At 35.0% G+C, this 20,847-nt stretch overlaps 1 protein-coding gene across 4 annotated transcripts in view; it reads left to right on the top strand.

Moving 5' to 3' along the window:
• The window catches only part of FCHO2 (FCH and mu domain containing endocytic adaptor 2), an 89,531-nt gene that overhangs the window by 4,637 nt on the left and 64,047 nt on the right, over positions 1-20,847 (top strand). For all 4 annotated transcript variants that reach the window (XM_032205384.1, XM_032205382.1, XM_032205383.1 and 1 more), the window contains exons 2-8: positions 4,318-4,409; positions 8,511-8,585; positions 9,601-9,742; positions 9,830-9,982; positions 14,049-14,153; positions 19,096-19,194; positions 20,594-20,690. In XM_032205384.1, coding sequence (XP_032061275.1) covers positions 4,318-4,409; positions 8,511-8,585; positions 9,601-9,742; positions 9,830-9,982; positions 14,049-14,153; positions 19,096-19,194; positions 20,594-20,690 — 763 coding nt within the window. The remainder of the gene's footprint in view (positions 1-4,317; positions 4,410-8,510; positions 8,586-9,600; positions 9,743-9,829; positions 9,983-14,048; positions 14,154-19,095; positions 19,195-20,593; positions 20,691-20,847) is intronic.

Raw genomic sequence — 20,847 nt, 5'->3', positions numbered from 1 at the left:
ATTTCTTTCTGGTTAGGTGTTGTTGATATTGCATGTTTGCCACAGATGGTTGTAAGGCTTAACTTAATTTGGAGATTATCCGGTTTTCATTTTTAGACAATTTGAAGTAGATTAGAGACCTAAAATTCTTAGGGCTAAAAAGAAAACCCGTCTTTAAGTTGAAGAAGCACTTTTAAATGTTGCGGTTTGAATATATGCCTGTTTCCTGGAGAATAAGCTGCAGGCTAGATAGACTATTAAAAAAATAAAAAGGGAAGTCAACAGATTATGATTAAATTAATGAATTAAAGTCAAAAGTATAGCTTTCTTATTCTGTTCTATTCCTTCAGTGTAATGCGATATTGCGATCATGTGTAAAAGTTTGAACAGGGGGTTGAAGGATTATCATGCATACTCAGCCACTACTCACATGTGGTACAAAAGCATAGGCTAAAAGGATGGTAATTCACTTATTGTCAAATGTTTCTTTACTTGCCAAACTTAGTTGGAAAAAGTTAAACTTTGGCTGAATCTCTCATCAAGCTTCTAAAGTCTGACCAAAATCAAAAACTACTGCATGTGCCTTTTGTTGACTTGTCCACTGAGTTTTGCAGTGAAAGCAGCATTTGCAGCTGTCCTCTTCTTGCTTCTCACACTGGCCAAACCAGTAGTAAATACCTGACCAATCACGGAAACTTTATAATCACGTCAATAGTTGGGAAGCATTTGTTTACATTAGGGAAAAGGAGTGTACTTTAACAGAGTATTAGCTTTTTATACTAGTACACGTTAATGTTGAACAGTTTTAGTCCAAAGCAGACAGAACTTGTGCTTAGACAAGTTGATTGGAAACATAGGAAATAAACAGTGCTAGAGATGGCCCAAAAATTTCTGGTTATTTTACAAAATGTAGATTTAGATTTGGAATTATCTCTATGTGTAGCAAACTAACTTAGTCTTTTTTTTTTTTTTTTTTTTTCAAAGTCTGTTAAGTAGCTTAGTAAAACGGAGTTCGTGTAGTCTGTTTCCTGTTATGTACAAGTCATGGAAATGCTGAATTCTGACTTCTCCGTTGCTGACAGGGTTATTTTCATTTCCATGAGAAAACCATTGCAGATAGTTCTCCATGGAGGGAAGTGGAATGACTGTCTACCCTCTCTTTCTGGGAGTGTTGTTTATTTTGTGTATGAAGTTAGTCCGTATTCTTTATTGTGGGCTTAGGTGAGGTGCTTGCTTGAATTTTAAGTCTTACGTTTTCTGATGGCTTGCTGTCAGGAGACATTTATGTCGTATCTGAGAAAGAGCTCTCTCTTGTGGTGGTGTAAAATGGGAAACCTCCACAAGAATCCCAGCTTCTGAAGAGAGAGTTCTGTTATCTCTAGGGAAAAAGGAAAAACTGCTAATAAGCTTAAGTGTAATGTAATGGGCTCATCCTCAACAGATGGTATTTTAACCCTGGAATGACATTCAGAATAGTTTTACAGACTGATCTGGTAGTGGGTTGCATACAACCTGGTATTTCTCCCAAGATGCTGCTAGTAGAGGGATGTGCATCTGACTTCACGGGCAGTCTGTTATGGGAGGGGATGGTAATTGCCTCTGAGCAGGAGTGGAAGGTCTCACCAGTTCCTTTTACTGCCTGCTGCATTTATTTATTTTTAAGACAGTTCGTATTGGGCTTTCAGTGATCCCAGCAATCACTGTTGGCATCAGGAAGGAGCACATAAAAATCATAATGAAGAATAATTGGCCATACCTGCAGTTCCCATGTTTGATGCCACATCTGTGGAGGTTGTTAAGGAAAAAAAACAACACAGAAACACAGAAATTAACAGTGTCGATGGTATATACGCATGTTGGGGGCAAATACTTGTATTTTTGTAAATTGAACTACATTTTTTTCTCTTAGCTTCAGCATACATCTGTATCCTAAATGCAGAGCCTTAACTGTGATGCTCTGTATGTGAGTATTAGAGCTACCCTTCTTAAAAATGGAGTGGTTATGGGTAGGCAATATAGCTTTTCTTAAGCAGAAAAACACCTGCTCTCTGCACTGAGATATCATGCTTTATTTAACATAGGTACACAAATGTCTCCCCAGGCATGAGTAGAAGATAATGTAGTTTAGAGAATTGTCCTCAGGTTAATTATCAGAACTCTTGATTATGTAACTTGTAAATAATCAAGCAGTTTCAAAGTCTAGATGTTAGTGCTTTTAGGAGGAGCCTGATACTGGTAAGATAGGCTGCACTTGGTGTTGTATTTGCAAGTGAAAACATCTTCTGGCTGCACCAGATTTAAACTGCATGGGACTAGGTCACAGTGCCTGCTTTGGTCTTGCTGCTTCATTTAATCTTGAATAGACTTCTCCCTTAGCCTTGGATAACTACCTACCATATATAAAATATGTGGCATTCAGAGAGCTGCTTTCATTTATGAAACTAACTGTTCTGTTTCTCTGTTGTTCTGTCTGCTGTTCAACAAGACGTTAGGAACAAGACAAGAACTGATTAGAAGACTTCATTTAAGTGGAAAACTAAGTTCCTTACGTTAAACTACACTTACAATTAGGGAACAAGATGGTGATGAAAATTGGTTGGTCTGGATCCTTCAGTTCTGCAAGGATTTGCAGAGTTACGTTTCTGATAGACTGTCAGCACTCAGGAAGGCTGCAGCCAGAAGTAGGGTCATGGCTATGCTACCCTTCCTGTGTTTCTAAACTGGCAGGAAATCTATGGAGCCTCCAGTGTAGGAAAGATTAAAAGTTACCCTGTTAGGAACAGTCACACTTACAGCAAGCAGTGTGTATTCAGCACATTTTGACCAGTGAGTTGGTTCAGGTAGGAGAAACGCATTACAATAAAGCAAGGAAAGAACACACGATAAAGGAGAAATGTTTTATTTTTTTCTAGAAGACGTGCTTAATGCTTGTTTGTGAAACCTCCGGACTGGGGCATGACAACAACTGTTAAAATAGAGTTTGTTTTTGTATACTAATTGAAAATATCAGTACCTCCTCAATTACAGAGTTACTATGGTGTTTTATAATGTGGTGGCATTCATCGGGGTTTATACTGAGTAACTACATGAAGATAATAAGGTGCCTGTTAGTGCACCTGTCATCAAAATGATCCTGAGCTTCAAACTGCAAGGAGAAATAAGTAGGAGTGCAACTGTTTGCTACTTGTGTTTGCAGCTATATGGCTTCCTCAAAACTAATTTGCTGGCTTGCAGTCATTTTATCAGTGTTTCTTGTTTGATTGCAGATTTCTTTTTGGCTAGTTTTTCCCAGTGCCCAGAAGAACTAAAGCAAAAAAATCCCGACTAGTAATCTGAATGAAATTGCCATTCACTCGCCTGTTCATTGTAAAGAAATGTATTTGTGTCTACATGGTGTCCTTCAAGGGAGCTTGCTGCATTAGTGCTCAGACTGATGCGTGCTCCGGGGGCCTGCTACTGCGGCGCTGCGAGCTTCCTCCAGCCACCCACCCGTGGCTGCTGCCGCTCGCTTCTGTGTCTTGAGCAGCAGCAGAGATGTGGATCTGAAGCTTTTGGAAGGGAGGAGGGGCATGGACAGCTTCACAGGAAAACTCTAGGAGTAGCAGTGCTATTGTACCATGCCTAGCCTCGCCTTCTTTTAATTCCTATTGTTGCTTTCTCCTGTCCACAGGAAGTTCACTGTAGTGCCAAAGGCGATAAGCTGGCTCACTTTCTTAATCAGTGTTTAGGACAGTGTCTTAATTTTAAGGGTGAGATATGTTGTAGTGATCGAAAAACATTTTAAATTTTAAAACTAGATTTAAGAATAGACAGAGGGAAATTACAAAGGGAAAAAAGAGATTAGCGATTTTTACTGATTTTACAAACAAACAAGCAACAACAACCAATCAACCAACCAAACAAAAAAGACTCATGATCTGTGAAGAACTAGACTGGTAGGAAGTCCAGTGATCTCAAAGCCTGAATTTTAGTTCATGGGAAATAATGAAAGTTAGGAGAGAATGAAGAGGGTGTTCAGTATTAAGTATGTATTCACTAAGATATGAAGCAAAAGCATGCAAGAACTGTAGAAGTTGAAAAAGGAAATGGCTTTGAATGTAGCCTAAACATATGGAAAGGAGGAGTTGTCGGTAGAATCATAGTAGAGGCTGCTGAGGGTGATTTTAGTTCGTTTTACATTAAGAGAACTAACAGCAGTTACTAAAAGCTGAACCATTAGAAATCATTCAGTTCATGAAACTTGAGCAGTTATTAAATTTTATAGGTTCTATACTTTGTTCTGTAATTGCTTTAGCACATTGTGTTTCATGGTTTTTCTGTCTTTTTATTAATCCTTAGGGGGAAAGAAACAATGGCTTTGACGTTCTCTATCACAACATGAAGCATGGACATTTGTCAACAAAAGAATTAGCAGACTTTATTAGGGAAAGGTAAGTATTCGTCTTTGTTGATTCTGTGTCTTTAATGTACTATTTTTGGCCTTTGTTTCAGTTTGCCATGTGTTGCAGTGACATGCTAAATATGTAAACATCAACGAGTGTTTCAAGATCTCTCATATCCTACAAGAATATCTAGGCTTATTCCGTTCACTTAGAACCAGATAGTGACTCTTAAGCATTAATTAATAAGCTACCAGTTTTTCAGGTTTGATTTGGAGAAGAAAAAAAATAGGCAAAAATCTGGAGTATCACTTTAGGGGTCCATCAGTTTATTTAAATTAATCACAATTTTCATCATGGTTGGAAGAAAAGCAATAATTTAACAAGTACAAATTATCAGTCTTCCAAAATTTTTGACCATAGCTGTAGAGTTAGGGTAGTAGCAACTGCAATTATGATCTTTAAAAGTTGTCCTTTCAGATTAAGATGTTGAGAGATCAAGTTCTTAAAAGAAAAGGGAGTGGTATATTGGGATAAGAAAATAATACGTGGAAAATAAGCCAGGTTCTTTATGGGATAGAATGGAGAGAAATGAAATCTGCAGGTATGACAACTTCCGTAACAGTTGACTTACTGCTGTTTTCACTCTTCTTTATGGAAGAAGACAATTGCTGCTACTTGGAATGCAAGAATTTGTATTCTAGATGAAATTAATTATATGTCTGGTTCAGAATTTTGTCATATTCAGTTAATGACACCACCTGACAGATGGAAAAAACTCATAAAAGACTAACTTGAGAACCTCTTTCAGTGAAGGTTTCTTGCAGTAAAATCCATCCAAAAAGCAGCCTTTGTTTTCTGAAAATTTTCATCAGAATTTCTGTTGTGGCCTGCAATGACCTCAGCAAAATGTAACCACTGTGGTTCTGGCAGGTACTCAGTGACACTGACATTTGTATAGTTGCAAGGTGAATTGGAGTGGAGAAAATGACAAGAATCTTTCCACTAAGTAGGTGAATTGCAGAGTCCCAGTGTGATACATGTAGGCAGGCTCGTCTCTGAAGGTGTATGCAAACCAGGGAATTTTATGTTTCAAGAGTCTCTGATTCCAGAAAACACATTATGAAACAAGACAGGGTTCCAGTGAAATCCTGCTTTGGAGGGATATCACACTGTTGGTGTTTAGTATGAAATGTTCAAGGCTTCTGAAGCTGATATTTACGTCATCTTTAATCGAAAATATTAAATGTTTTTCATGTTGACTTAAACCACCAAAAGTGGTATTTTATTTCAGAACTGCTTATCTTGACTTCATTCTGTTCTGTATCTTTGTTTATTGCAAAGTAATTAAGAGATGTTGTCCACAGTTAGCTGTTCCCCTCCTTCCTCTGCACAGATGAACATAGAATAGAATATTATTTTGCATTGCTCCTTTCTGCTGGCAATATGGAAGTGGACGAGCAAGATTCATTAAGTGCCTCCAACATTTTGTGTTTTTATGCCCTACTTGTACCTGGGCTGTACTGTTTTCTGGGTTGTTGTCTCTGAAAAACAAACCTGCATATGTTCACATTTTCTGCCTTTGGGTTCCTTTTGAACGTAGCGAGTAGTTTTATTCAAATGTGGAAACACCAGAGAGAAAATTGCTGGATAGGTAGAGGAGACAGATCATGAGTTACTGATAATACTTTAAAAAGTTAGAGCACTTAATCATTGTATCTATGTTTGTAATGTGTTCATTTGAAAGAACACAGTGTATTTTTACTATGTATGCTGTTAAAACTGGATATTCCTGGAAGAAGCAAAAGGTTTTCCCCTTGTCTGGGTCCTGGATTTGGTGGGACACTTGAAACTACCATGGTCTGTCTGACCTCCAGACTGCTGCCTGTAGCAGCTCATCCTTGTGGGCACTCGAGTTTCCATTCTATATGCAACTTTCTAAGCTTATTAGAAAGAGATAATTTTCCTTTGTTGATTTACCAAGTGAATTGCAATTCAGTTTTCAACAGTGTTTCACTGTTTCATTTTTCTTTTGGAGTACTTGCTAATAGTAAAGTTCTTACAGGACTGAGGGACAGTTAGACCTTTGGATGGCTCTTTACTACCTTTTTTTCTGGATATGATACTGCTCTGAATAGCAGAGTTGCTTAGTTAGTAGTTACTGCCTTTGAGGACATTCAGAAATGTGTTTCCTGGAAGAATGAGTATGTGGGAGAGCACTCTGCTCAGCACCATTAAATCTTTGGTCGGGTGTCTTTCTTCTGAAAGATATGTGTCTTAGCTCTATTCACGATAAAGTGCATAGACATGCTGTTTTTAAAGGAGTAAAAATGTATAAAGATTGGTTTAACCCACGTTTCTTTCTTTTCTTATTTAGAAATACAGACTTTGCATACTGGGAAGATTTTGTAGGTCAACTGCGTGTTGTGTTTGTATGGATCTAACACCTAAAATGAGTATATATAATAAACTGTTCTCAACTAGGAACTGAATAGGTATTGTGTTGGCTTTTCCCTAGAAGTCTTTCAAACCTTTTTCTGCACCAGTTGTCTATAAATGGCCTAAAAAGGAACTCCTTGATCAGGAGAAACTGGCAATGCATGTATTCCAGTTTAAATGTTTAATAGATCCCGACCTAAGACATTTTCACATAAGTAAAATCTAATTTAACCAGGCATTTATAGTATAGTAGAGACTTCACAGTGCTCTGGGAAGTCAGTTGATACAACAAGCGCAGATAAATGTGCCCAGCCAGTCAGCAGCATCTTTTGGTTTTTATTGTTTGTAACTGTTGTATGCTGATAAAATGTGTAGCAAGTTTCATAACTTCAGAGTTGTGAAGATAGTTCATTAAAGTATTCTGTAAATTGTTCCGAAGAAAAGAGCTGTGGATTTTGGTCAAAAAGCATGTTTCTTTTTGTTTGCTTGTTTGTTTGTTTGTTTTTAAGTGTGGAGCTATTAAATCTAGAAAAAAAATGATAGAAGCTGTTGATGATTTATCAAAGCACATTGTTCAACATGATAATTAAAGAAACATCAGTATATGTACTTTTTGCAGTGAGTAAGCTTTCCCAGCCTTGAAAACTTAAAACCTTTTTCCGATCATCAAGAATACTTACATGTGAGGAAGGAGAAGAAAGTTATTTAATTTATTGTGGTGAATAAATTTGTAGTTGTTTGTAGGTGAGTTTTAAAATGCAGTTGAGTTGCTGCATTTTACGTTTTAATCGCCGTCTCCTAGTTGATTGTCCAGCTGAGTAGCTTGATATTTTTAAAGTTTAGTAGGCTTAAATACATCTATCAGACTTTCAGGTGACTATTACTACGTCATTTCATATTTTCATAAGAACTGAGTATTGACTTAGGGTCAAAAATGAAAACAGTGTGCACCTTAACCTTAGCAATAGGAAGATTGATGTGGGAAAGACTTGAAAGAGTCACTGCTATGATACATCGCGCACGATAGCTATTCAATGACAGCTGCCCCAACAAAGGCTCTCAGAGTTCCTCCTGAGAGGAATTAATGGTGACCCTTGGATTTTGAATCCCTTGGCTTTTGAGAGATTCTTCTTTAAAAAAATAAGTATAAACAGTAGAACACAATACATTTTGCTGCATGTCACTTCACTATTTGTCAGACTCAAATGTCACTATGCATGGAATTTAAAACAGTGAAAAAAACTAGAAAGGCTACACAAGACCTCATTATATTTATGGTGAACAAATACGATCACTCAGTAAGCATTCAGTTTGTTTAATGTTTTATTACAAATTTATTCGATCGTGCTGCTCTGTAAATCTCAGGTGTTGAGCTAGTGTTAGATGGGTGATCGTGTCACTTTGTTCTAACTGTTACTAAAGACAGGAAAAAGCAGAGAATAAAGGAAGGAGGGTGCTGCCTTTTGCGAGTCTTGAGTCCTTCAGTTTTACTTTCTCCCGTTCCCTTCAACATTCTGTCACAATGTACTTAGATTTTTTTTTTTTTTTTTTAATATTTCTTTGGTTTCGCATATAGTTTTTGAGGGATCATTAAAATGGAACAATTTTCATCTGAAGAAACAGTCCTGTACTTTGCATTTTTAGAATTCATGTTTATCTGTCTTTAAGTATCTTCAAAATTTCAAATGTGTTTTTGGTTGCTTTCTTTGACAGGGCTACAATAGAGGAAGCATATTCAAGGTCAATGACAAAACTAGCTAAATCAGCGAGCAATTACACACAACTTGGGTAAGTAAGTGTGCACAAGAGAGAAAAAATTAACTACATACATGTTAAGAAGCCAGTTTGCTCCTGAATATTTTATTGGCGATCTTGAAAGTAGCATAACTTTGCCACCTTTAAAAATGATTGTTAGTCCTTCAGCTAGTATGCAACCATACAAAATATGCAGATAAGACAAAAATAAAAGACCGTATAGTTCTTTATTTAGATATTAAAAAAAACAGCCACACAACAACACAACCAAACATGAGGAGGGCTGTTTGTTCCTCTGTATTTCAGATTGAGTTATTTTCAGACAAAATAGTATGACTTGCTATTAAATGCTCTCAAACCTAATCGTTCTGAGTAGAGAACATATTGTCTACAAATGTGGCAGTGAATTTATTTCTGTTTCTAGCTGTGGTTACTGCAAATAATATAAAGGCCTTTAGCATCATGTAAGAAGTCTGAGCTGTAGGCATAATCTTTCTAACAAAAAAAAAATCATTCCATTTTTTAATACCTACCTCAAAAAAAAAAAAATAATGAAATTACAGAATGAATCTATTGAAAAGTCACATTCTTAACATCTCTGAGGATAGAGTTAACACTTCAGAAAACAGAAATACAGAGAGCTTTTATCAGTAGATTTAGCCCTATTACAGTATGCACATAAAAATTCTTATGTTAAATTTTTGAGCTATTCTTGCATCATCTGTAGGAATATCCTTGTCGTTCTCATGTGTTGATGACAGAGAAGATTGAGTGGATTGAGTAAACTTTTATATTTTACCTGTGTTGATTCTAAAACAGCAAAAACTGAAAAGTTAGCATATAGTACATTTGAAAGATATAATAAAGTTATTTATAACATAGCAGTTGGTGGGGTTTTGTATGTTTGCTTCAGTTTAGGAGCACAGCTTAACTTCTGTAAACATTGATACATTAGCACTATTTAAAAAAAGTTAGCTAATTGAAAGGAAAAAAATCCAGATGAACATTACTTTTTTTTTTTTTTTTTTTTTTTCCCCCTTCAATCCAGAACATTTGCACCAGTTTGGGATGTTTTCAAAACCTCAACAGAAAAACTAGCAAGCTGCCACTTGGATCTTGTGCGGAGATTACAAGAGCTAATAAAAGAAGTTCACAAGTATGGAGATGAACAAATTAAAGCTTATAAAAAGGTTATTTTTTTTCTTATGTGTGTCCAGTGACTTGTTAATATTAAAGTTCAGAAGGTTGGATTTTGATGACTATGTGATATTTGGCAGACTAAAGAAGAAGTTTCAGGAACATTGGAAGCAATGCAAAGCATTCAAAGTATCACTCAGGCCTTACAGAAGTCCAAGGAAAACTACAATGCAAAATGTCTTGAACAAGAACGTTTGAAAAAGGAAGGAGCAACACCAAGAGAAATCGATAAGGTAATTCTGTGACATCTTAAAATTAATTGGGTTGTCAAGGTGTAACACATTCACATTGTATTAGTGAAATGCTTAGAAAGGGCTAAAAGCGGTAAACCATAGCTATTTTATAATGTACATGATCCTTTGAATGCTAGGTTTTGTTTACACTTACTTCCTTATCTGTCCTCTCTAACTGCACCGCAGTTCTAATTACACTGTATTACTGCCTCATAAGGTAATTTAGTTTATTGGGTTTTACTGAGATTTCATATAATTGTTTCAGCACCTACTACATTTTTGATGCATTTTCTTATGTAAATATTCAAACACTCAATGCCCTCTTTTTTGAATTAAGGAGTAGGAAGTTTTTTACATTGTCCTTTCAACTGAGACAAAGTAGTTAATCGTCAGAGTATTTGAAGTCTGTTCCATTGAAAAGAAAAACAAGCTAACATTACTTTCAAAGCTAATTTAGGAGCTTCCAATTACATGGATCAAAATCCCTAGGGATGAGTGTCTTGATGCTGTATTTAGTACTGTCCTTGGGTCATGGGAGAGTTTGATCCATTCACAGAATCATTAAGTGGCTGAGGCTGGAAGGGACCTCTGGAGACTATCTGGACCACTAGACCTCTGCTCAGAGACACAGCCAGGACCCTAGGTCCGTGTCCAAGTGGCTTTTGATGATCTCCAAGGAGGGCGACTCCACAACCTCTCTGGACAACCTGTGCCAGTGCATAATAAAGCAGTGTTTCCTGATGTTCAGATAGAACCTCCCGTCTTTCAGTTTGTGCGCATGGTCTTTTGTCCTGCCACTGGGCTGCACCAAAAAAAGCCTGGCCCTGTCCTCCGCATCTTCTCTTCAGATATTTGTAGGCATGGATAGATAAGATCACCCTATGCTTCCTTTTCTTCAGGCTGAACAGACCCAGCACTCTCAGCCTTTCGTAATAGGGGAGGTGCTTTAATCCCTTCATCTCTGTGGGCCTTTGCTGCATTCTCTCCAGTGTACCTGTGTCTATCTAGCAGTTGGAGAATCCAGCACTGGACATAGTGCTATAGGTGTGGCCTCACCAGGGCTGAGTAGAGGGGAAGGATCACCTACATCAACCTGCTGGGAAAACTGAAACTTTCTCTTGATTTCAGGAAACAAAGTAGAGGGAAGTGGTTATGTTTCCCTGTCTCTATACTTTCTCTCTGCCTATTTCTTTTGCGGTTATCTGGTCTGTTCGTGTTAAAGTGGTCATAGTACCTTTTTTCTGTAATCTTGGTGGAGCAGATAGGGTTGGTTCATTGATGACAACGGTGATCCTGTTGACAATATTCTGATTATTATTAATTTAAATCTATTTTCCCCTGATTTGTATTTCAAATAGCAATCTGTGTTGGATTCTAGATATGAATCAAAAATATATGGAACAGCATATGTTTTCTTGCCAGTATATTCAAAATACATTTATTTTTCTGAACTTCTGAAAGTAGTTCAAAACTTTTCAGTAAGAAAAGTTGACTTGATGGAAGGCTTACTTTTAAGATATAATCCATAATCCCTCCTCTGGTCAGAAAGAAACAAAAAAAAATCAGTTTTACCAATAGTTCTGTCACTGCAGAAGAAAGAGAGGAAACACTGCAGGACGAGGGCCATTTTCTGATTTTTTATGCATCTTTCCTTAGATAATTTTGTCCAAACAATAGAGCAGCATGGTTGATACTCAGCTAGTACTTCAAAAATGTTTCTGGTGGGAGCTAGTAACTGTGACTATCACATCCCTTCCATCATGTCTTTATTAAAATTTACACTTGTACTGTTAGAATCATGATGCAGATTGTTTTCGTATATTTTTCTTTTGGCAGAGAGTAATTTTGTTATGTTTAGCGGAACATCAAAGGTGTTTTTCTAAAAATCACACAATACCTACTGTATCACAAGACACAGGATCTGTGCCAGTATGCTAAGAGCTTATCATTAAGTTTAGTATTTCGAGAGATACTTTATCAAAGAATCTGAGGAGGCATGAAAGCTTTCAATTTTAATTGCAGCTGATAGATAGTGTTAGCTTGTGTAATAACTTCCTGTTTTTCTCTGACATGGTAACTTCTGTATTTATAGTGACTTGACAAAAAAACTCTTGACTAATCTTTATTATTTCAGTTACTGTAAAACTGCTAAGTAGAGCTCTAGCAATTGCTGTACCTGAGAATAGACACATCCTGTTTTCAGAAGAGATTAGTAGCTAATCATGCAATGTTCATGTTCCATCATTGTCTGTCTTGCTGTTTGTTTTCTGTATACAGCAGACAACACTCATGATTCTGCTCGTAGTTAAACATGATGACAAGAGGCAGAGAACATTTTGTTTATATCAAAATCCCATACATGCAGGGTTCGGTTACATAATCCTTCACAAAATAAACTTATTTTTGAAGTCTTTTAATTTGGCATTTCCTTTTGTTTCAAATGATCGAGTTCAGAATCCTCTCATTTCAAAGCAATCATAATTATTTTTAAAACCAGGTGTTTATAGAGCATCTTGTACTTTCAATAAAGTAAAGCATATTTGGGAAACAAGATAGGACAGTTTTCTTCTTGGGAATTCCCTATGTGAATATGCAGGAGAAAGAATCATGAAGCAAAATTCAGGGCAAGTTGTAGGTCAGTCTGATACATCCTGTCATGCTATCCTTAATGCCTGAAGGATCCATATTCTTTGTACAGTAAAGTATTCTCATGCTCTGTTGTGCTGGGTTTGGAGTACTACAAGAGCAAGGTCTGCTTAAGCTTTCTCAGTAAGTTGATAAATTGAACTGCACCTTCAATTCCTCATCCTTTGAAGTCCCGTTTGATGTTCCCCCGATAAACAAGTGCTAATGGTATATTGCTACTCATGATTTTGGGTTATTTTTTCTTGGAAGAGGAAGAATAGAATTATCTCCTTCCAGAGGGCATCTCTGTATTAATTGATTTGAACGTTATAGATAGTGGTCAGCTTTACAACTACCGCAAGTGAGTAGTAGTTGCTGTCTTTAATCTGGGACTGATAAAATCCCTTTGAAAGAGGAAAGGAAAGCTCTTCAGAACTAGAATAGTAAACATTCTATCTTTACTCATGTCACTGACTGACTATTTCTGAATTGTTACAACTGGTGGGAAATTTCATTCAGATAAAGTAGGTATTTTGAACTTCTTTGGCAGAAAAAAAAGCTGATGAGAAATAACATTTATTTATTTATTTATTTACTTGGATATAGCAAAAATATCAAAGTTCAAAAAACTTAATCTCCTGTCATGCTGTAAAATTTGAAAATAACTTCCCTACCAAAAATAGTTACTTCGTTCAATTTTTTTCCATGTCATCTTGAGATTCTCCTATATTTCTTTTTATCTTTTAAGAATATCAAGTCCACAGAAAGAAAACTTTGGTGTATTGTAAACAAATAATGAAAAAAAATCATTATAATGCTAAAAAGTATTATTAGAAACAAACCTGAGCTGCATGAATCTGTCCATCACTTTGTTCTGCATTAACTTCACTTTCAAATATCTTCTTACTCAGTTTTCATTATTTTTTCCACATTCCTTATTTTTTTCTTTTCACTTCTAACAAGTGCCTTCTTGTTTTTTGTTTTTTTTTTTTTTACAATTGACTCTTTCAGAATTGCACTAAGAACTGTTTACTCTGAATTTCAACCCTGCTTTTTTCGTGTTTTTTTGTTGTTGTTGTTGCATATCTAAATATTTTATGTATAAGTGAAATAGCTTAATTTCAGCAACACATGCTTTAAAATGTTGATCTCAAAACAACCGTATTATAAATTAGTCATTGATGATAAGAGGAAGGAATTTAAATGAGGTAGTTGCTTTGTTACCTTTTATACGTGACCTATGCTAAGCAGCATAATGATTTTATGCAGAAATCTCGAACAATTTGAATCGAAGTTATTTGTTGGTAAAATTTTGTTATGACACTTTACTGTTTTGATATGCCCCTGAATCTTTTTTATACATCATCCTATGCTTTCTCTCAATAGCGGCTTTAAAAGCCTTAGATATGATCGAATTAACACTTTTTGTACTGATCCACAGGCAGCAGTTAAATCGAAAAAAGCTACAGATACCTATAAACTGTATGTGGAGAAATATGCTACAGTTAAATCTGATTTTGAGCAGAAAATGACAGAAACTGCACAGGTAAGTGTTGTATTAAATAAGACACTTTTAAAATAAATTAATATGTTTTATTTTATCTCTCTTTGGAAATTGATGTAAACTGTTCTGTCAAAAGTAATAAGTTTGAAAGACAAACTATGGCCACGTGTATTGTGATGGCAGTGTCCTTGAATAACACACTGAAATACTAGCACTCCAGAAAGACATTTTGAAGAAATTTTTAGTAAGAAAACAAAATGAACTTCTGTATATGTTGTAGATGTATTGTGATGATGCAGGAAATCCTGTGAATTGCTGATGAGCCAGAATTTGTTCGCAGGAGTTACAATACTGTGACCCATTATGGTTTTTTCATCATCATTCCAGCAAAACATTTCAGTAACAGCTTGTTAAAGAGTCTTCCCTTAAGTGCTTATCTGAGGTGGTCAAAAGCCCTTACCTCTATTCAAATGTCAAATGAATGTTTGTTTGCTTTTTTAAGGTGTTTTAATCTGTATTACAGAGGATATCGTGTTCTCCATATGCTTGAACATTCTGTTTCTTCTTATAATTTAAAGTTCTTTTTGAAATCTGTTGATAGCAGACTGTCCCAGATTTCAAAAAGCAAAATGCACCATTTCTTCTCTTTTTAATATTTTGTTGACATAATTACTTGTATATGTTTTTGGTTGAAAAAAAGCTTTTACAAGATTGGAGTTCTGGTTTTGGTTGGAAATTCTTTGCTCTTTTGCTTAGTTTCAAAGATTAATTTTTAAGCATGGGTGGAATTACTAAGGAAATTATGTCATACTTATTACATGTTATTAATGTAGAAGTGTACAAGTGTTAGCATTTTCCTTAACTTCCTGGAAATTAAGAATTAAATTAATAATTCAATTAATTGAATTTTACAGTACGGGAATTGTGTAGGTTGATACAGAAAAATCTGTGCTGTCCTAAACTATAAACTGCTTTTCTACTTTGAAAGCTTAGTTAGAACTTGATCTAGTTCATCTCTGAATACATATTCAACACAGACGTTAAAGAAAAAATACCAAATATATCATATATCAGAAGTCTTCCTTGCAACCCCCCAGTCCAGTGATTTGTGACAAAAAAATGCTCGGATATACTACTGCAGAAGTCTGCCTTTAATGTGACTTATATTAGGAGTCTTGATACCCTTATGTTGGAGAGTTTCCAATAGGCATCTTGTTTGTGCAGTATCTTGACTAGGTTCTGGTAGAGGAGTTATGCCCCAAGCTTTTCTTTTAAGTTTGAGTTGACTTTGGCTAAGATCATTCTTTTCCTCACCTTGTAAAAATGTGAATCTTAAATATTTTGTTTGTTTGTTTAATTGTGTAGGGATGATTGCAGTTATTCAGTGTTATAAAAGGTTTTATTAAAAAATAAAATCACTAAGGAAATTCATGGGTACTGTAGTAAAGGTTCTAACTCCTGTTGTCCTTCTCTATATCATCCCCGATTTGCTAAGCTCTGTTTTCAATACATGTTTTAAGTTAGTGTTGCAGTCCAAAGCAGTAGTTGTCCTCTTTCTGGTCTTTTGTCATGTATTTGTTTGAGAAACAGCCTTGTAGAACTAAGCCAAATAAAACTAATGTATGAGGAAGGTTAACATTAACCCAGAGGAGATTTGGGGTCTAGTTTATTAAGAGACGACACAAGCATTTGTGCTGGCACAAAAGAAAAGGCAATGTGTTACCAGGGGTGGAGGCTTGTGTCCGTAGGCTGCCTTGAAGTGTGTAAGTATGACTTTAATGAACTGGCCTTGCTAAATTGCCCTGTAAACTTTTCACTAATAAGCAAGAAAGCTATGAGTAATGGAGTTCTTATTTAGGCTGACAGGAGATAGACATGAGGAGTATTTGAAATCGGTTTTATTGTCAGTGAATCATTGAAGGAAAACGTAGAGACTTTCAGCAAGCAAACTAGCTGGGCTACTCGTGATGTGCTAAAAGAAAAGCCATTTGAAGAATTCAGTTCAACAAAATAATAGGAAAAGAAACGACTTATTTTTTATCTAGAGACACAATATGAAGATGCTTTTTTTTCCCCCCTTGATTATGTTATTAGGTAAGTATTAGGTACTTAAATATGACTGAACTTTAGAGAGGAAAAAAAGGTTCTACTGTAGTAAATATTGTAGCTGGGAAAGCATGATAATACTTCTTGCTTTTTTTTTTTTTTTTTCTTTTCCCCCAGTACAAAAATGGTACATATTTACTTCTCATGGCAAGCCATACTTGTCTGAATGTCTTCGGTTATTCTTTAGCTGCAATAACCCTTTTACTCAAACTTTAGATTTCCTTTAAGATGATAAGAGACAACTGAAAACTTTTAATACCTTTCATGGTTGTCTGTGTTGGAACTGAAAATTCTGGCTGTCTATTCAATTGTCCTATCTATTCAATTATTGTATTTTAAGTGTAATAGTGTAGCTGCATCTAACGTTTGGTTGCAAGACAGCTACTTTAAATATGATGTGATAGGAAAAACAAGAAAACCCGTGAATATGTTTAGGCCCCCTCCTAAGTTAAGCACAACCCAGATTATCTTAATTTAGAGTATATTTCACTTGAAATACACTAGTTCAATAAACAAATTAGGAGTGTGGTCATTCTCTGCTGTTTCATTGCAAAAAATAGTTGGCTTAACTTCAGTCTGTCTTGGGCTGTTTTAGATAAAATTGTTCTGAGAACACTAACATCTTGAATTGATTTGGCTTTATCCTAGGTAATCATGTAGTAATGTCTTCACTTAGCTGTCCTTCTTGCTAACCCTCTGCCCCTAAATCTGTTGCATAAATTTTATTCTTTTTTTTGTCATTTACTATCTTATCTGAAGTTATCAAAGTGAAGTGATTTGTGAGACATGATTTTGACAGGTTAAATTTTGAAATACAATCTTCCTAATTTTGAATTGCAAGTTTTATTTTTTGCTGCAATAAGATGGAAGGTTTATTTATGATTACAGAAGAATGATAATATAGTTAATTTGTCATTTAGAAATTGGTTTTAAATGAAATTCCTTATGTTGAAAGATTTTTTTTAAGTAAAGCTGTGATTGCATTATATAATTGCTCTGCAATTGCTAAGAAAACATGATGTCTCATTTGCAAAGTATTCCAACTTGTTAGAAGCTTTTCTAAAAAAACGTATTAGCCAGTCAAGGGAAAGCCTTCTCTCTTAACTAGAATTAAGTACAGTTGACTGTTCAGATAACTTTGGTGTTAAGCAATCTGTGTATATACATGAAGTTAAAAACATAGTAGTAATTCTTCACATTATAAAACTGAAAAGGAGAGAATGGTTACAAAATGGATTATACTTAACTGTCTAACTCAGCATACACAGTGTAAAGATAGTCGAAGATTTTTCATTTTTAATTTAGCAAAAAACACTAAGAAGTGTCTTCTACTTGGTCTTAGCATTCATTATAGATACATTTCAGTATGTTTCAGTATATCCTTTCAGAACAGACGAAAGTTAAATAAACAATTTTGTTAACGATTCTATCTGTGACATGAATGGATATGGTTGTATTGCAGTGCTGAGATATTCTTTGATCAGAATCATTGTGTTACGTACTGTACAAGCCTTCAAAGACTTTATTACAGATAGAGCAATAAACAAGAAATAAGGAAACGGAGAATGGCAGGAGTGGCTTGAGGGGAATCATGGTATCCACTGATGTAACAGGCAAAAATCTCTGAATGGCCTGTTGTTTTGATATGCATCATAGAGAAGAGTTTAAAAGAGAGTGATACATCAGTATTGCACAATTTTATGGGGATCTTCAACCAAACCTGAAGGCAGCAGTGTTGGTATAATCTCAAAAGTTCACTTTTAGTTTAGGTAAACATTAGGTGGTGGAAGTAGGCTGGAAGATCACATTGTGTACAAGTGCTGGCATCTTGTACTGACTGACAGCATGTGTACTGACTGACAGCATGTGTAGACATGGACCACAGATATGTTTGAAAGCAAAATAGTGCAATTTATCTAAGCAAGCAATTGGAAAAAATAATATCATATAGTAGTCTGTGGAGTTTGACCCTATTCTCTGTGATCAACAAGGAAAGGTGCTGGGGAAAAAAAAAACAAAAAAAAAAAACGGTTATTTTAGTCTGCTTATTGATGGCTAGTGAGTCATATATGAGTGTGGCAAAAGACAGACTAAGAGTTTAGAACGTACAGATATTTGACTTGTATGGAGTTATACTTGTGTTTGTGAATCAGACTGCCAGAAGGTACAAAATGTAAAGATGATCTTCAGAGAACCTTGTAAAAATAGAGAGGAATAAATGGTGCTCCAAAGTTTGGTCACATTTGAAAAGGCAGTTACAGAGGTAGGAAGAGAATCAGTAGAGACCATGAGTAAAGAAATATTTCAAGATGACTATGGCTAACTTGGGTAAGATGAGGAAATTTTTCTTTTCTTAGAGATGATCGAAGTGCTCTTAAAATGATGGAAGTGTGGGTAAAGTAGAACAGGGGAACAAATTCCAAACAAACTGCAAAGATTATGTATGTATTGGGATCAGAAGCAGAGGGTGTTGAGGAAGTACAAAACAGATTCAGAAATAGGACTTCTGGAATTAGACGAAAAATCATGAGATCTTTCAGTAATGGAGAAGAGAGATTTTTTCTTCAACCCTATTTTCTCTTGGTAAAAATTGGTCAGATTTTTTTGAAAAATCAAGACAGGTGAAAGCTGAAAAAGGAAGTAAAAAGCTCAATAATGGATGTATATAAAAGCTCAGAAGGATGTATTATAAAGTACATTATTTTGTAACTGTTAATTTTACACCTTCCTTTCTTAAATACTGTAATCACTGTGATAAAGATCTGGGGAAAAAAAAAAGATTGTTTTTTTCTGTTTAGTACATTTAATTATTATGATATAAGGTTTAGCATTTCAAAAATTATTTTCATTATGAGTAATTGCTTGCATTGGTTGACAGAAATTTCAAGACATTGAAGAAACACATCTTCTTCATATGAAAGAGATTATAGAATCATTGTCAAATACCATAAAGGAAATTCATTTACAAATAGGAGAGGTAATTTTTATATTATCATTTGTTTATTTGGATTATGCTACATATTTTTCCTAACTACTATGGAACATTCCTTACTGTGTTTGTATAACTCATGCTTGTGTAACTATAAGACTACATCTTTCAAATGGCAATAACTTTTAAAAATACATTAAGAAGGAGATAAATAGTAACAAAACACAGAATTTAAAAGACTTTGAAGCAGATTTGGTTCTTTTTACCACAGATATCAAATACTGTATCAGTGCTGAACTTGATTTTCCGAAGTTTGAAGATTTCAATATCTACTAAATACCCATTTTGGTCTTCTCAGAAGTGTGCAATCTATTCTCTTATTTAAGCCTCTTTGATCCATTCAATAAAATTTATCAGCTCTGATTTTGTTCACTGTATTGGAAATCTTTTTAATATCTAAATTCAATATGAGCCAAAAATTTTACTGCTTCCTGTTGCATTTATAAATTCAGTATCACAAATGCTAAAGTCTGAACAATCATTAAATTTTGTGCTAACAGAAAATAATGTCTTTTGACCATTTGAAGGATGTTTAGTGTATTTCAAAGCTCTGTTCATTAGATATTAAATTAACACTCATTTTACACATAATAGGGGTACTTCCTCTTTTCTTTAACTTAAATATAGAATTATATCGTCCGAAAAGTTTCAGAATTTCTGATAACGCTGTTAGGGAAAGGCCTCCAGTAACAGTATTAAAAGAAGCTTTTGTAGTATCTTTTCTTCAGATGCAAGTTGGTCTAACTAATAATCCTGGTAAGTAGTCCTCAGTTTTTTTGATGTCTTGTGTTTTATTTGTGTATACTTTGCTTGAGTCACTTGTTCTCTTAGTTTTGAGGTTTTCTGCTGGTGAATGACGGTGACAAGGTTCACTCTACCTATTCCTAAAACATATTACTGCCTTGTTGGAAAAACTTCATATTAACGACACGTTCCTTTGCCAGACCAAAACCATTACAACAGTAATGCTTTTACTCAAGCAGGTGGGAACTGTGATAATACAGTGGTAACTGTTCACACCCTTAACTGGTGCTGGCTTAAGGGGACAGTTTGTCTTCCTGACATTGTCGTGGGGCTTGTTGTTGACAATTTCAGAAAAGCATATATAGAAAAGTAGTTTAGATAGAAGAAATGGAAGTAGATCATAGACATCAGTCTGTGTTCTTTCTTTCCTTGTTTGTATGTCTATTGTGTACACAGTCACCAAAGCTAAAGCAATAAAAAGGGATTTGTTGATTTGTGGAAGTTAATATATTTTAGAGGGAAGAATTTTAAACTCTAGAGTTTAAAAAAAAAAAAAAACAAAACAACACTTTCTGAAGTTAATTAAATTTCTTTAATTACTGTTTTTTAAATTCCTGTTGTTTGTGGTATTTTGTTTTTGAAGGTTCACGAAGAGTTTATTAATAACATGACAAATACTACAGTTGAGAGTTTAATACAGAAATTTGCTGAGTCAAAAGGAACAGGCAAGGAAAGACCTGGTAAGAGATTAAAAATAGAGGAGCAAATACTAATTTTAATACTGTAGATTTTCTCTCCTAATAAAAAGGCAAACCCTATTTGTTAATATGCTATTGTTGTAACATACTTAAAATTTCAAAATTCTCAGAATTCATTAGCTTTGATATTAAATGTTTC

The sequence above is a fragment of the Aythya fuligula genome, chromosome Z (assembly GCF_009819795.1).
Source record: "Aythya fuligula isolate bAytFul2 chromosome Z, bAytFul2.pri, whole genome shotgun sequence".
NCBI classification, from domain to species: domain Eukaryota; kingdom Metazoa; phylum Chordata; class Aves; order Anseriformes; family Anatidae; genus Aythya; species Aythya fuligula.
This window is presented reverse-complemented; position numbering and strand designations above follow the sequence as displayed.